The 16115-nt window shown below is 41.3% G+C and overlaps 1 protein-coding gene across 1 annotated transcript in view; it reads right to left on the bottom strand.

Moving 5' to 3' along the window:
• The window catches only part of SASS6 (SAS-6 centriolar assembly protein), a 31426-nt gene that overhangs the window by 4968 nt on the left and 10343 nt on the right, over positions 1–16115 (bottom strand). The window contains exons 6-15 of the mRNA XM_075936611.1: positions 15702–15779; positions 13191–13310; positions 12887–13078; positions 12410–12604; positions 10666–10755; positions 10394–10573; positions 9152–9233; positions 7103–7236; positions 4209–4334; positions 512–606 (exon numbers count right to left, since the gene is read on the bottom strand). Of these exons, the coding sequence (XP_075792726.1) occupies positions 512–606; positions 4209–4334; positions 7103–7236; positions 9152–9233; positions 10394–10573; positions 10666–10755; positions 12410–12604; positions 12887–13078; positions 13191–13310; positions 15702–15779 (1292 nt within the window). The remainder of the gene's footprint in view (positions 1–511; positions 607–4208; positions 4335–7102; positions 7237–9151; positions 9234–10393; positions 10574–10665; positions 10756–12409; positions 12605–12886; positions 13079–13190; positions 13311–15701; positions 15780–16115) is intronic.

Genomic DNA, 16115 nt, shown 5'->3' on the forward strand with positions numbered 1-16115 from the left:
AATATCACAGCTATCATGGAACTTCCCTGAAGAACAGAAGTGTCCCAATAAGGGGTCAAGTACAACCATTTTTAAAGTCATTAGAGATATCTAACAAAGTTTAGTTTTTGTAGTGTATCCCCAAGAGAGTTGAATAAAAAAAAGTTAGAGTGCCTTATTAAAGTAATGACAATGACAGTCAAGCACACTTTTTTTTTTTTAAAGGTAGGGAAGAGAGTTGTGTGAATCTGCAAAAAGGACAATATTTTACTAGAAATGCAATATGACTCAGAACTTGTCAACACACAGAAGCTACTTCAAAGGATACTGACAGAGGACCACATTTTCAAAAGCAGCCTCAAAAATTACTAGTTCAGTTTGTGAGTGTAGTCTATGCATGTGCACTTGAACTTATCCAGAACGTATTCACAAATTTTGGCATAAAAATTGTTTTGAAAAATATTGCCAATCATTTTACAAAGGCTGGGGCTGAGGTCTCTGAAAATGACCTAAAAATAATTTCTATACTCACTTTTCTTTATTTGTTGAAGGACTAGTTGCAGTAGACAATCCTGGCTGAATGTCTGAATGTCTATTAGTTTTTGAAAGCTGCACATTAAATTGAACCTGCCAAGAGATCAAAGGTTTCACACATTTTACATTTTGGATACAGATATGATTATGCACCAAGAAAATCTACAGATTGAGAACTTGTGTCAGATTATGAGCACTTCAGGACAAAACAGTTCTATGCCAAGTTTAGCAAATACTTATGAAAAAAACATAGAAAACAATTCAGGAGACAAGTCTGCAGTGTATAAATTGCATAGTAGAGGGTAATTTATTGATGCATATCAGCATGGTTTTAGTATCCAAATAAACTGAAAGTAGTTGCTTCTCTAAACTATTTTTATGTTACCGTTAAATTCAAGGTTTAGGACTGTCATGACCATGAGGGTTAGCCAGCAGCCTGGGGACTAAGAGGTTAATGATGTCCCTTACCTAAGCCAAGTAGAATCAGCCAATAGGAATGCAGGTAGGAATTTCAAACTCTGACAAAGGAATTTTTGGGTTTTTCCCTCCTTTGTCCCTGGGCAGTTTCTCTCCAGCTACTGAGGGAGACAGAAGGTCTCCCTCCAAGAATAGATTTTTCACTATCTGTAAGTAGGGTAAAGTTTAGATAAACCTGTTAGGTTTTATTGTTCTATGGTTTGGGAAATGGGATCTGAGGTCTGTGCATTTTTTAAAATGGGTTTTGCTCTCCTTTGTAATTAAGTCTTGGCCCATGGTGGGGTTTCTCCCATGAGTATATTAATTTGTGACTTTTCCATCTAGTCATTATCTTGCAACAGGAATATTGTGTTGATAATAAAAGTTCTCTCTCTTTTCTTTTTATTAAACTGGCATTGGTTAATTTGTGTGTCCTGGTTTTTACTTTAGAGGTGAGATTTCCCAAGTGATCTCTCCCCTGATTTTTCTTATCGTTACCTGGGTGATGGCAGCAGATTTTATCCCCAAAATCTAGGTTTTTAAGATGGGGGTGGGGAGTTTTATACCAAAGCCTGGAAAGATAAGGTTTTGGGGTACTTTTGCGGGTCCCCACTTCTGCATTTATTGTGCCAGAGTGGAGAAGAAGCCTGACATGGACAGCGCAGCAGCTTACAATACACTACACTGAATCATATCAGAATGAAATCAGTTATGCCAAAGAAAAGGTGATATTTTCCCAAGAAAGCCTTTGTTCATAGTTTTAATGTCTTCAGTATTTTTCTGAAACATCAGATTTGATTGTTTTTAGTAAGATAAGCCTTTTGCTGCATGATCTGCCTCTTTAGGAGTATGGGGCCAGCTAACCCTGTTCAGTAACCTGATCCAATAAGCAGAGGACAGTTGTTCCCCATCACCACCACCACCAGGCTTTGAAGAGTTCTTTTTATTTTTTTTTAAATCATTGGGTAACATTAAGCTTTTTAAAAATGTTTAATAAATTGAAGTTTTCAAAGTTTCTGGAAATTATGAGGGACTCATGCAATTATTTGATAGCATCAGATGCTGAAACTCAAAGGCTACGTCTACACTGGCCCCTTTTCCGGAAGGGGCATGTAAATTTCATAAGTCGTAGTAGGGAAATGCGCGGGGGATTTAAATATCCCCCGCGGCATTTAAATAAAAATGGCCGCCGCTTTTTTCCGGCTTTTAAAAAAGCCGGAAAAGAGCGTCTACACTGGCCCCGATCCTCCGGAAAAAGCGCCCTTTTCCGGAGGCTCTTATTCCTACTTTGAATAAGAATATTCCTTTGAAGTAGGAGTAAGAGCCTCCGGAAAAGGGCGCTTTTTCCGGAGGATCGGGGCCAGTGTAGACGCTCTTTTCCGGCTTTTTTAAAAGCCGGAAAAAAGCGGCGGACATTTTTATTTAAATGCCGCGGGGGATATTTAAATCCCCCGCGCATTTCCCTACTACGACTCATGAAATTTACATGCCCCTTCCGGAAAAGGGGCCAGTGTAGACGAGCCCAAAACGTTAAAGCTTTAAAACAGGGATGGGGCAAAAGGGCCTCCACGGGCCGGATCCAGCCCGCAGAGGCTCTGCTGTTCCCCTGCCCCCCAAGCCAATTAGGACCTGGGGGCAGGGGAGCTTGCGAACCCTCCTCCCGCCATGCAGCGCTTTGAAGTGCCACGAACAGCTCACCGGGGGGGAGGGAGAGGGGCAAGGGAGGGTGAGAGGAGAGCGAAGGAGACTTTGCGCACTCCCCTGCCCCCAGGTTCTAATTAGCCTAGGGCAGGGGAGCAAAGGAAGTTTCCTCCCATGCCAGGGGCATAGGCACCTTGGGGAAACGTGGGGTGGGGGCAAAGGCACCCCCTCACTCCCAGATCAATCATCGTCTGGGAGTGGAGTGGGGAACCCGGAAATATCTTGGCCATGCCCCTTCTGCTCAATGCCCCACCCTTTCCTGTGCAGCCCAGGGCCACTTCAAAAATTTCTGAAGTGGCCCCCGGCAAAACATTATTGCCCATCCCTGCTTTAAAACCACATACAAATATGCAAAGTAAATATTCATCAACAAATGTCTCAAACAGCCTATTTTTTATGTTGCCAATCTGCAAATTTTGATTGGCAGAAATACATTTTTGGGGGTGTGTGGGGGGGGGGGTGAAATTGATGTTTATAGACATTCACTGATGAAAATTTAATCCTTCAAGTCTACTCAGAAAGCAGCAGGAAAAAGTAGAAAGAGGCTGCAAGGGCAGAAAGCTTTGCTGGACTCGCTAGGTATAGGGAGGAGGGCCAGAAGCAAAACCCAGGGAAACACCTCTTTGGCCACAAGGGCAAGGGGCTGAGATTGAATCTGGAAGAGACCAGGGACTTTTATTACACCTAAGGTGGACAGACAATGTTTGCATTATTACTTGCTCTGAACCATTGATCTCTAGGAAGAGACTCCAAAAGTTAAGTCAGGAAATCCTCTAGTCTGAAGAACAGCAAAGCCCAACGCCTCTGAGTTATGGTATTGAACTTCAGTTTGTGATTTGAAGCACCCCTATTAGTAACAGATTACTCCATGACATGGGTCTTATTAGCCTAACAGTGTTGGATAAGTATTCCTGAGGAGCCCTGACAAGATGGAACAAAAAGGTGGGATGGTTACAGGACCATTCTATGCCATCAAGGGATACTCTGAAATAAGAATACTATGGCAACAAGCCATAGTAATTTCAATCCAAAATAGTATAGAATATATGAAGTGTTTATTCCTTATAACAGTGGTTTACAGTAAACTAAAGAAACACAACAAGATAGACAAAGGAACAAATGAAAAGGAACCTTGCTGACTTTGAGAACTTTTCACATTACTATAATCAAATACAAATGTGCTATTCTTGTGTATAAACTAAAAGCCAGCAGCAACTACCAGGAATTCTTGTGTTCTAGTTTTAATGCTACAACTAATTTGCTGTGTAGCTTTTGTTCAAAGAGGAATTCATGACAAGACTGAAAATACACCAAAGGAGAGTCATGAAAATTAGGGTTTATAAATTCCTTTGAAGATGTTAAGTATTATTACCATTATTATAGCCAAATTTTTGCTGAAACTTAACACAGAAGCCATAGCTCATAGCGCACAAATACAAATTGTGTTAATTTTTGGAAATATCCAATTAAGTCAAACTTCTCAAAAATATATAGATAGAAATGTGTGTGTTAAGCAGAAAATAAAAGTAAATGCCTGCCTTTGGTCCCGAAACCTGGTGGTTGGTATTTTTCACAGGTGCTGTTTCTGGAAAGCTTTGGAAAGCACATACTGGAGAGATGGGGTAACTGATTCCTGAGCTAGAAAAGGGGAATCTGTTGTCAAGCTGTATGAGAGAAAAATGAAATGCATATAAGGAGCAGGAAACAGAAGTGGAAAAGTAGAAAATCAAAATCAGTGCATCCAGGGGTGGCTCATGAGCCTAGGCAAACTAGGCAGTTGCCTAGGGCGCCGCTGGCCCGATGATGACATCATGGCCATTGACGGCCGTGCAGGCACGGGCGCTGATAGCGCCTCTGCCTAGGGCTCCAGCTGCCGCAGCCGGCCTCAGGCCGCTCCTGAGTGCATCTCTAGCTCCAGCAATCTATTGTTTATTCCTTTTTTTTTTTTTTTTTTAATCTCAACTGGCACAGTTCAATGAACATTTAATTTCACTAAGCCTAGACATAAAAATTTAAAACTGACCTTTGTAGTGATAAAATATCATTACAAATTAGTATTTCTATATTACAGTGACTAACATACAGGAAAATACTTGTTTTCCTACACCTATATTCTTAAAAGGAATATTTGTAGAAAGTGAACGATGTAGTAAAATACTGCTTACCTTGAATAATAGGTTGAACCTCTGTGGTCTGGGACTTTGGTTTGGCAACATCTGTTTTCTGGTAGGACCACAGATGTTGCTAGACCAGAAAGCCCCAGCTGCAGAGGCTGTCAGGCCACTAGGCTGGGGGCAGGGAGCCTTGCTGGCCGGGGCACAGAGCCCCAGAGCCCCTCTGGCTGGGACAGTGGGGGGCAGGGAGAGCCCTGCTAGCCAGAGTGAGGCTGGTGGCTGGAGAGAAGCCCTGTCGTCCAGGAGCACACAGCTTTGCTGGCCAGAGTGAGGCCCTGCCGGCCAGAGCGAGGCTCACTACCGGAGAGACGCCCCACTGGCTGGAGTGAGGCCCTGCAGGCTGGGGGCACAGAGCCCATTGGAGGCCTGGAGAGGCACTCCACCAGTAGGCTGGAGCAGCAGGGCCCAGCAAGTGGGATGGGGGCAGTCACTGGCCAGAGGGGAGCCCTGGAAGAGCTGGACGCCTGACCTCCCATGGTCCGGCAAACTGTTGTTCAGGACCACTCAGGTCTCATGAATGCGGGACCAGAGAGGTCCAACCTACAGCACATTTCCTCTAGCAAACCACAAGATTTGACTAATATACTCTTGTTACAAGTGTATGTAAATCACACAAGACTCTGCAACAAACAGAAAATGTAGCAATACAAACAATTCTTTAGATTAAATGGCTGCAGATCTATAATCCTTAGTTATTGAAGGGGAACAGAACAATAGAGGAGTAAAACCTGCTAGCTGAGGTAAAATGGGCACATGCTAAATAAAAGTGGAACCAAAAAACAATGAAACAAATAACCAAATAAATATTGACTGATAGATTTGAGAGCTCCATAAAAGCATTGTGCCACACATCTCAAGAGCCAGCAGGCCTACTTGAATTGGTCTCTTTAAATAAAAACATTTTGTAAGATTTTGTTTTACTCTTCACTTCTATTGTGCTCTCTAAAGTATCTTACTAGCCCTAAGTTAAAAAGCTATGTTCATGTAATAAATATCTGTAACATGCGTTAGTAATCATTTCTAGAAGCTGAAGAATGAAGATATCTAACAGTAAGATGCACCCACAGTATTTTCTTCAGTAATTTCTATTAATGTTAAAATAGTTTTCTTTTTTCATGCATTTAAAAGAAATTTTGAATCTAAAGTGAAAGAGATTCTGCATGTAGGTGTTGTGGGTTTTTTTAACCAGATTATCAGAAGCTCTAGATATTCCAGGCAGACAAAAAAATACCTATACATCCTCTTCCACCTGATAAATAACCAGTCATTATTTAAAGAGCAACACAAAATAGTTTTTCACCTCTGCTTGGCAGCATCTCTAGCATGTGTTACATAGCCTAACTGCAAGGCTGAAACCCTGAGATCTGGGCAAACCCTAAGTCCCCAAGTACTACAAACTTCTTTAACTACAGCTATTTGCAAACAAGGGATGTAAGAGTTTAATCATTTAACTGATATGCTGATGCTTATTGGTTTCTGTTAATGGTTAAATTCAGCTGCCAGGATCCTGCTGGTGGCTGGAAGCCCCTGATATTGAGACTGGTGTGGGGCCAGCTGTTGGGATTGTGCTGGCAGCAAGGCCAGTTGGCAGGACACTGGGAAAGGGGCAGAACTCGAAGTTTGGGGCAGAATCTGAGAGCCCAGCATTAGGGGGGCCCCTCCAACACCCTTCCCTCCGTAAGCCTACATCCCAGGTAAAATGTTTAGCCATGTAACCTATAGAATTTTGATCAGTTACACAGTTTTTGTATATTTTTATATCACCACTGCAAACTAACTATAACTATCAGCAACTAATCTAACTACTGATAAGCAACGACAAGGAAAGGAATGTACACCACAAAATTTCTGGTGTTGGGCATAAGTGCAGTGTGAAGAACTATTTGAGAAGCACATTCTTGACTTGTTTATAGAAGGATCTTAAGAACATGAGACATATATAGATGCATATACTTATGCATATGCATAAACCCAAACATATTACATGTGTATTGTAATAGTTTACTTTGTTTATTTAAGAGAATGAGAATTTAGGAAGTTTTTAATTATGATACTAGTGGTGGGTTTTTTTTTGTTTGTTTGTTTTTTCTTTGCATCCTTTAACAGCATTGCACTGAATAATGAGAAAAAAATAAATTATGTGGCAAAAGGAATACCAAAGCATTTCTACTAGGTACTGAGAATACTTCACTTGGTGTGTATCTATATTTCCAAAAACATACAGGAAGTACCAAGTTTTATAAATGTGGGTTTCTTACCGTATTCTGAGGTAATGGGCCAGTTCTAATACTGCCACTGATTGAATGTATAGGTGGAATGGTAGACGTTCCCAAAGTCTCTTGCTTTCTTGCCATCTGAATTTCATTCAGTTGCTTATTTAGCCATGTGATTACTATATATAAAAAGGAATAAAACTCTAATTTACAAGAATGTTGTCTTCAATCCCTTTTATTAGTACTATAAATCTAACACAAATTACAGTAGCAGTATATCAAGAATAATCTTTTATTAATGAACAAAACATAACTTAGAAGTCCCGGTCTCTTCACCCCTTCCATTCTTGAGTCTTATCTGATCTACTTCCTTCTCTCCCCAAAATGTTTCCCTTAGTTTCAGTATCAGACTCCTTGTTCTGTTCCAGTCTACTCCCTCTAGTGCAAGAACTCATGCTCTCCTCAGTGGAGCACAAACCATAATGGGAGCACAAACAATCTTTGTGTTCTTAAGTCCTTGCACTTGACATCACAGGGGCCTGCAGCAACCAGGATTGCAAGGAAGTCATGAAGGACCCCAAGAGCCCTGGGCTGGAGGGATCATGCTCAGTGCTGATGGAATGTTCATTAACTATCTGCCAACTCCACAAGTCTCTACTGAGCATGTGTGAACAGACATAAAAGGTTTATAACTTGACTAATTCAGGCATTTCTCTCCCTCCACTATTCCAAGAACAACAAAAAGTACATATCCAGGACAGCCCCTTCTGTAGCCAAATTTCAAAGCATGGAGGTCTAGAGCTTTTCAATACAACAAAAACATTTTTAAATTAGGCCAAAACAATGTATTTTCCCTTAATTCCAGTCTCAAGAAAAGCTGAATCATTTCTCCTAAAATGTCAAAAAGAACCAGCTCAGGATAATTACACTCACTATGAACAGTGAAAGTTTGGAAAAGTTATAAGCAACTGAAAATAGATCTTACAATGGGAAGCACTGGGTAAGCTTAACTAGATGTGTTGCTACCAGCTCTAACTATAATGAATACAAGAGCTTGTCTAGACCAGTGGTCCCCAACCTTTTCAGGTTGGCGGGCGCCAGGGGGCGGGGACACTTGCCCGCCCGGGGGCGGGGCCCCCCCAGCCGCATGCCCGGGGGCGGGGCCCCCTCCATACCCGCGCGCCCGGGGAAGGCGCTTCCTGGGCAAGCGCCGCGCGCCCGGCGCCCCCCCCCCCCGTAAGCGCTGCGTGGCCGGGGCACGCGTGGTGCTGCCGGGACCGGCCATGCGCCCGGGGCTGGCACCTGCCAGCCCAGATTGCTCCGCGGGCGCATGTAAAGAGCCCGGCGGGCGCCATGGCGCCCGCGGGCACCGGGTTGGGGACCACGGGTCTAGACAAATCTGTTATTTTTTTCCAGTGGTAGAAACACACACACACCCACCCACCCACCCACCCACCCCCATCCCCCCAGCCAGTGCTATCTGAGTGCTCTCAGAGAACGAAGACCATAGACATCTTTCAAATTTAATTATAGCCTATTAGAATTTCATAGACCAGCAACAGCATATTAATCATAACTCAAAGGAAGGTAAGCATTTAATAATTAGGAGACTACAGAGCTGGATTTCAATTTACTGAGTTCAACATGCTTTGGATTATGCCCCAGAAAGGAGTAAGACATTTACAAACAAACTTTAAGCATCTAAGCTTTCCCACTGACTTCAATAAAACTGTTTACCTATTATAAAGTTAAGTATATTGTAGGATGCAGGATTGGAGCCTATGTTTTCAAAGCATCAATCTGTATCTTCGTTATGCAATTCTGGTTTACAATCATGCAGTCATATAACTTAAATTTAGAATTGCAACGTAAACTCTCTCAAATTCTAAACTGTAACACAGCATTCTAAGGAAAATTCTGTTTTATGCAAAGAACCACCACAAACAAGTTAGAGCTACAATACTACATGGGCTGTGAAAGGGGAAGGAAACCACAAATGTGCAGAAGTGAGCAATTTTTCTAGCTTCAAGATAGAATGCTGTTAATACAAAAACAAAGAGCCAGAGACCTAAAGAAAGAATCCTGTAAACCTACCATTTTCATTCGTTTTTAGAAGTTGTTTGCTTTCTTCCAGTTTTTGTACTGTAGTTTCTAACTGTTCTTGCAACTTGCATACCTGAAATATTTCCATACTAATTATGCCAAGCATATTCAGAAAAGATCAATAATTAATTACTGAAGAAAATAATAATGTAAATAAATATCAAGGATGTAGAACACATGATCTTAAAGCAACACTGACAGATGACTTAGACTCAAAATGAATAATAGAACAAAGGGGGCTGGAGGTGAATACATAAAGAAAAGATCCTTATTTCTCTGGCATTGATATCAATGCCAAGAAATGTCAGTTGGCATAAGGTCCATAATTATGCCTTTGAAAGTTTCTCTCAACTTTTGCCTGTTTCTACCCTTCAGAAATATGTTTCTACTCAGAGCTCTGTACACTCACTTGTATGCACTGAACATTCTGTACTCTGTAAACTCTGGCCCTATGCAAATGTAATATCCTTTCTATTTGTGTTTATAGGGGTAGCAAGATAAAGAGTTTTCATTATAGGAAGCAGCTTTGATTAAACATTTGCTAACCCTAATAGTAACTGAAATCTGAAATGGCCCTGAATCCACTTCTAGGGTGAGTTGAAGTTCAGTCCAGACATGAAGTTTGCTGTTCCAAACCACATTTATTAAAATAGTGAGGTTTTTTTTTTTTGTTTGTTTGTTTTTGGGGGGGGGGGGGTGTTGACTTTCTGGTTCTATTGCATGTTTAAAATTAACAGACCAGTGTTTTCATTCTTGAAGCTGAATAAAATATCAAAAGCAAACAAAGCATAAACAGTGGGAGAAACTTAGATTTTGTTTAAAGTATTTCATGTTTTATCTAATACAAGAAAATCTCTTTATATTTTAAAGACTTTTTAAAATTTGACAATGTCTCTTTAGTCAAAAGAATATTGATCCAAACAATTAAGTTAATTACTTTAGCTAATTTATTTGTATTGCACTTCAACAATTTGTCAAGGGTAGCACTTTTACTAAAATTTGAGAGGTTTCTTCAACTGTCTATTCCCTCTAAGCTATAATCAACCACAAAAACAACATTTGCCAGAATTCTATGTTTCAATAAAACATTTCAAACATTTCATAAATGGGTAAAATCATTTAGTTATCTAGACAGCAAATCAAGACTAATCCCGCAAACACTTAAACATGTGTGTAACATTAAACACATACCTAAGTGGTTACAGCACTAAAGCTTTAGATAATGCATATTACCTCTTGCTCTTTTACTCGCAGAGACTGTACAGTCTCCTGTAGTTCCCTCAGCTCTTTCTGTAGTTTCTCTTCTTTTTCAGCCAAGAGTTTTTCTTGCTGAATTGTTACTGTATTTTTAAATTTCAGTTTACTCATGAGCGTTTTCAAATCTCCTTGTAACTTCTTGATAATTTCATTAGCCTATTAAACAACATCAGAGTCATTTCTAAAGTAAACAATTCCTAAAACTAAATGAAGAAATCCCATAAGGATACTTTCATGTTTACACAAACCTTAAGAAGTTCAGCCGATAATGACTTTATTGTTGCTTCAAGCTTTCCTACATGAACTTGTTTCTTCTCTGTATTTTCTTCCAGGATCACCTTCAAAACAAATAAGCAAAGCTTTCCATTAGCAAGTTACATTTTTTTTAGAACCAAAGTACAAATGCTTAAATCTGGTTTAGATCAAGCTAGTTAGTTAATTTGCATTAGGAAAGGTTTACTCCTTCTGCGTATCCACTGTCGTTCAAGATGTGGTCCCTATGGATGCTGCACTTCATGGGACCGTATTATTGCTAGGGTATGCCAGATTACTTCTGCATAAGCCAGGAGAACCTCATTAATAGGTAGTGCAATTCAGACAAATGATGCTGCATGCAGACTATCTAGCAGTTTACGCTGTGATTCCTTAGCCTCCTAAAGTTTGTTTATAAATAGTCTACTATCCTTTCAGTGAAATCCTGAAACTGTTTGAAGTCATCAGCATGGGACAGTTAAGGAGTCATAAATGATTTACCTGGGAATGAAGGAAAGATGATGTTAGCAGGACCATCTTGTTTGCTTTACTGTCTTGCTCCTCAAAAGTCTCTCCCTATCAGGTAGATGAATGATGCTAGGAGCCCTAAAGACTTGTGGCAGTATGCCACCCATGTGTCCTAATATGGCAATTGAGAGAGCCCATGGGATATAGGTGGAGGCATCCATGGCTCATACCACTGGGATGGAATCTGAAATATATTCATGTCTTGAATATATTCCATCTCCCTAGCATGTATGTAAAAATACTTCTCTGATAGTGTGGAGAGGAAATCTGACCCAAAATTTAAGAAGTCAATGAGAAATCCCCAATATCATTTTCAAGTGTAATTTTTGGGGCATAGCATCCAGCTTCTGAATCAGGCCAGAACATCTGACGCCATACCCTGGACTCAGGCAAATTGAGCAACGACTTTGGTGTACACTTTTGGGGGATGTGTGACTTCCCAAAGCAATAGATGGACTGGGAGTGCCCATCACTCAACAGGATGGGCTCCCAGCATGAAAGCAAACATTTAAAACACAGAACTGGGTACACCTATTCAGCAACCTAAAGTTTCCTGCAGGGGGGAAAAAACCTGAAAAGGACAACACTCCTTACTAACAATAAAAATAATTATTTATTACTATCAGTACAACTAGCTAAGTAAAACTAAGAAAAAAATCCTAGTTGAGATACAGCCTCAGAAATGTCCAATTTGATCTTATTTTAGGCCAAAGCAGCTGAAAAGAAACTGAAGGCAGTCTGCTCCTGAAGTTCTATACAGCCACAATGCAGAGCATGAGGCAAAGTAGCATGTATGGGCCAAACAGGCACTGATCTCTAAAATCTGCAATAGAAGATGCACGATGCACATGCACAACTGAAGGGGAGCACCCATAGAGATACTACTAGCAGAACCATCACCAATCCAGTTTTCAAATAAACACAGAAAAATTTTGTCTCTCATGTCAGCAAATATCTAGTAGTAAAAGATTACCTTTACAAAATATAATATGCATTTACTGTTGGACTAGGAAGTATTTTAACTAAATAACATTTGTTAAAATGAGTCAAATATATCTTGTATTGCAGTAATCTTAATTTTTTTAAATAATAGTTGATCATCTATTTACCAGTTCTCAAAATCTGGTAATCCAAAATAACACAGTTGTGAATAGCAATCAAGCAGTGTTCTAAAGTACTTTAGAAATAGGATATATAAAAACTTAACAAAACCTTTTTTTCTTGTGTTGCATCTAATACTTCTTTTGTCCTAACAATTAGCTGGTCCTTATCTTTTATCTCTTGTTCCAAAACAGCAACTCGTGTTTGTAGTTGATTAATGTGTTTCTCTTTTTCATGGCATTCAGCATCCAGGGTAGAATTCTCCCGACGCAGTGACAATACTTCTTGCTTTGCTCTCTGGCACTCCTAGAATGTTTGGAAAAAATATTTTGAAAAAAGAAAAAAAAAAAAAAAAAAAAAAACACTGCAATACCTTCATTTTGAATACATATATCTAACTCTTAACCAAGGATATAAATAAGACAATACAAAAGAATAGTAAAAATTAAGACTTTAGAACCTGAAGCATGGATTCCCACAACCTGAATACTTTCTGCATTTTCAATTATCATGCTCTATTATTGCAAGAGTGTACTGATTGTGTTACCCCTATTCAAATATGATTTGAAAATACTAAACATTCCATACATCTTCTATTCCAGAAAGTTTTGCTTTAAGTTCTCTAATTGTAGAGTCTCCTTTGTATCGTCTCTCTGTTAGGTCCTTGTTGGCAATCTCTAGTTCTGAGAGTCGAGTTTGTAGCTGTTGGATACTTCTCTGATGCATGCTTTCCATTTCCTTTTTTTGCTGTTCATGTTGTTGTTGGTACTGAGTCTGCAACTATAGTGAAGAAAAATTGGAAATCAAAGGAAGTGTGTCAATGAACCTAACCTTAAACTAAAAAATTACTAATGGTATATCAATAGTTGTGTTTTTCCTTCAGTTGTCCTACCTGGAGAGCTTTTTCCTTCTCATTTGTCAATTCCTGACGGTGCTTATTTGTTAGTGTTGTTGTTTGTGACGTCCATTCACTTCTCAGCTTATCTAATTCCCGGCTCTTTTCTGACAAGCTCTGTATTTGTTAAGATAGCATAAAGAATCTTGAAACCATATCATATTATACTGAATAATATTTTGCACTATATTGTGATTTTCATCCAAGAAGCTCAAAGCACTTTACAGAAAGAACTCAATCCTCATACTGCTCAGTGATATACATCTAAGCTTTACAAATAGGAAGCAGAGGGTCATCAGGCAAAAATAGCTAGTAAAAGAATAATTCCAAATCTTATACAGGCAGTCCCCGGGTTACGTACAAGATAGGGACAGTTGGTTTGTTCTTAAGTTGAATCTGTATGTAAGTTGGAACTGGCGTCCAGATTCAGCCGCTGCTGAAACTGACCGCCAGTTCTGACTTACATACAGAATCAACTTAAGAACCCCAGGCGTCCCCAAGTCAGCTGCTGCTGAAACCGATCAGCAGCTGATTCCAGGAAGCCCGGGGCAGAGCAACTCTGCCTCGGGCTTCCTGTAGTCAGCGCTGGTCAGTTTCAGCAGCGGCTAAATCAGGACGCCTGGAGCAGAGCAGCTGGGGTGCTGCTGGGTTGCTCCAGTAGCGCCGCTCCTCGGCACTACTGGACCAACCCAGCAGCACCCCATCTGCTCTGCCCCAGGCGTCCTGATTCAGCCGCTGCTGAAACTCACCAGCAGCGGCTGAATCAGGACCAGAGCAGCTGGGGTGCTGCTGGGTTGGACCAGTAGCGCGCAGAGTGGCGCTGCGGGACCAACCGGCAGCACCCCAGCTGCTCTGCCACAGGCGTCCGGAGAAAAGCCTAGTCTGCTGGGGGGGGGGGGGGGGGGCGTACTAGCTGCGCCCCCCCCCACCCCAGCAGACCAGGAAGACACGGGCGGCGGACCGAGACGCACCACGGTCCCGCCGCCTGGGTCCTCCGCGGCTTTGCTCCCAGTCTCCCTGGTCTGCTGGAGACCAGCAGACCAGGGAGACGGGGAGCAAAGCCTCTGAGGATGCCGGCAGCGGCACAGCCGCGGGGCGTCTGGGCTGTCCCGCTGCCGGCTTCCCCCGCGGCTTTGCAAAGCCGCAGGGAAGCCAGCAGCGGAGCAGCCCAGGCGCGCCTGGGGTGCCCCGCTGCCCGAGCCCCCCCCTCGGCTTTGCAAAGCCTCGGAGAAGCTGGCAGCAGAGCAGCCCAGGCGCGCCTGGGCTGCCTCGCTGCCCCAGCCCCCCTGCGGCTTTGCAAAGCTTTGGGGGGGGGGGGCTCGGGCAGCGGAGCAGTCCAGCGCGCCTGGGGTGCCTCGCTGCCCGAGCCCCCCCACGGCTTTGCAAAGGCGCCCCTGGGCTGCCCGAGCCCCTCCGCGGCTTTGCTCTGCGTCTTCCTGGTCTGCAGACCAGGGAGACGCAGAGAAAGCCCCAGAGTACACAGGCGGCAGGACCGCGAGGTCCCGCAGTCCGTGTACTCTGGGGCAGCCCTGTTCGTAACTGCGGGTCCGACATAAGTCTGATCCGCGTAAGTCGGGGACTGCCTACTCTGTCCTATCAAATAAGAGTGAACACATTCAATAGCTATGTCATAGCCCAGTAAATACTACCTTTTCAGTAGGAAAAATGTATTTATTGACAGCATTTTTCTTTTAAATTTGCAATGGCAGGAGAGTACAGCCATTCCAATTCTATTAAAATTATACAAAACAAATTAGATAATGTATTTTTAAAATGTAATCTGTCTGACAAGCCCACAGAAGTTGGAGGGGCCAGGGGGAGGAGGAAGAACATTAAGGATTTGAGTTTAACTCAAGAGCACACAAAGTGCAGTCTGTATAGTTTTACAGTATGACTCACAGCAATCATCCTCTTTAAAAAGGAGGTGAAACCACAACATGGCCCATCATCCATCGTAAATGAAATATTAGAACAAATGTCTACAATTGTAATCCTACTTTTCTTTGATTCATACACAACACAAAGTTAAGGGTTCTGAAATGTCTTCATTGTGTGGCACAATCTTGTAAACTATCTATTATCTTATTTCTGACCACATAATATTCTTGTGGTAGTTTCTTACAGGGAAAAGTAAAGTGTTTTTAGTTGTCTTCGGTGTGCTTTGACCTGTCTTCTGAATAGTTCATCACACTGGCTATTTTTTTAACTTCAATCCATCTCCCTCTGCACTGCCAAAATTGGTTGTTTCTCAGAACCATGTAACCAGCCAGACCTCTATTGGCCACCAGCAGTACATGCTCCATAAGCAACAAAATTAAAAATAAATGCACAGATATAAGATTAGATCGAAAACAAGAAACGATGTTATCTTTCCAAGAGTTCTGCAAACCGGATTCTACTGTAACTCTGATTTGCAATATACCTTTACATGCAGTGTGCTATTCAAAAAATTCAGAAGACTGAACACTTATTATACAAAAGGTAGGAAGGCATAACATCATCAACTACCTGCTGTGTGCAACTCAGTTGTCTGGTAAGGTCATCTTCAGTTTTTTTAAGCTTTTGTTCCAGTAATGACTTTTCTTCCTATATATAATTGACATTTTAAATCAATACAATCTTATTTTTCAATTTAGAAACATTAGCATCCATATCCCATTATTTCTATATGTAAAGTTCAAAAAACATGTCCATTAATCTAATAAAGTCTTATCAAGATATGTATAATTCAGTATTTAGACTATTTCATGAATCCTAAAGTAAAAGCTATTTTTCACCTGTAAAAAGAATTCCATACAAATGCGGACAATTCTGAATCAAGTTTGTTTTTCAAAAAAATTCCCCAAGAAATTAGGATCTTTGCACTTTATTATTTTAAAAGGAGTTTTGTTAACACCTAGATAACGGGTTCTCATATTGGGA

This window comes from Pelodiscus sinensis, chromosome 9 (assembly GCF_049634645.1).
Source record: "Pelodiscus sinensis isolate JC-2024 chromosome 9, ASM4963464v1, whole genome shotgun sequence".
NCBI classification, from domain to species: domain Eukaryota; kingdom Metazoa; phylum Chordata; order Testudines; family Trionychidae; genus Pelodiscus; species Pelodiscus sinensis.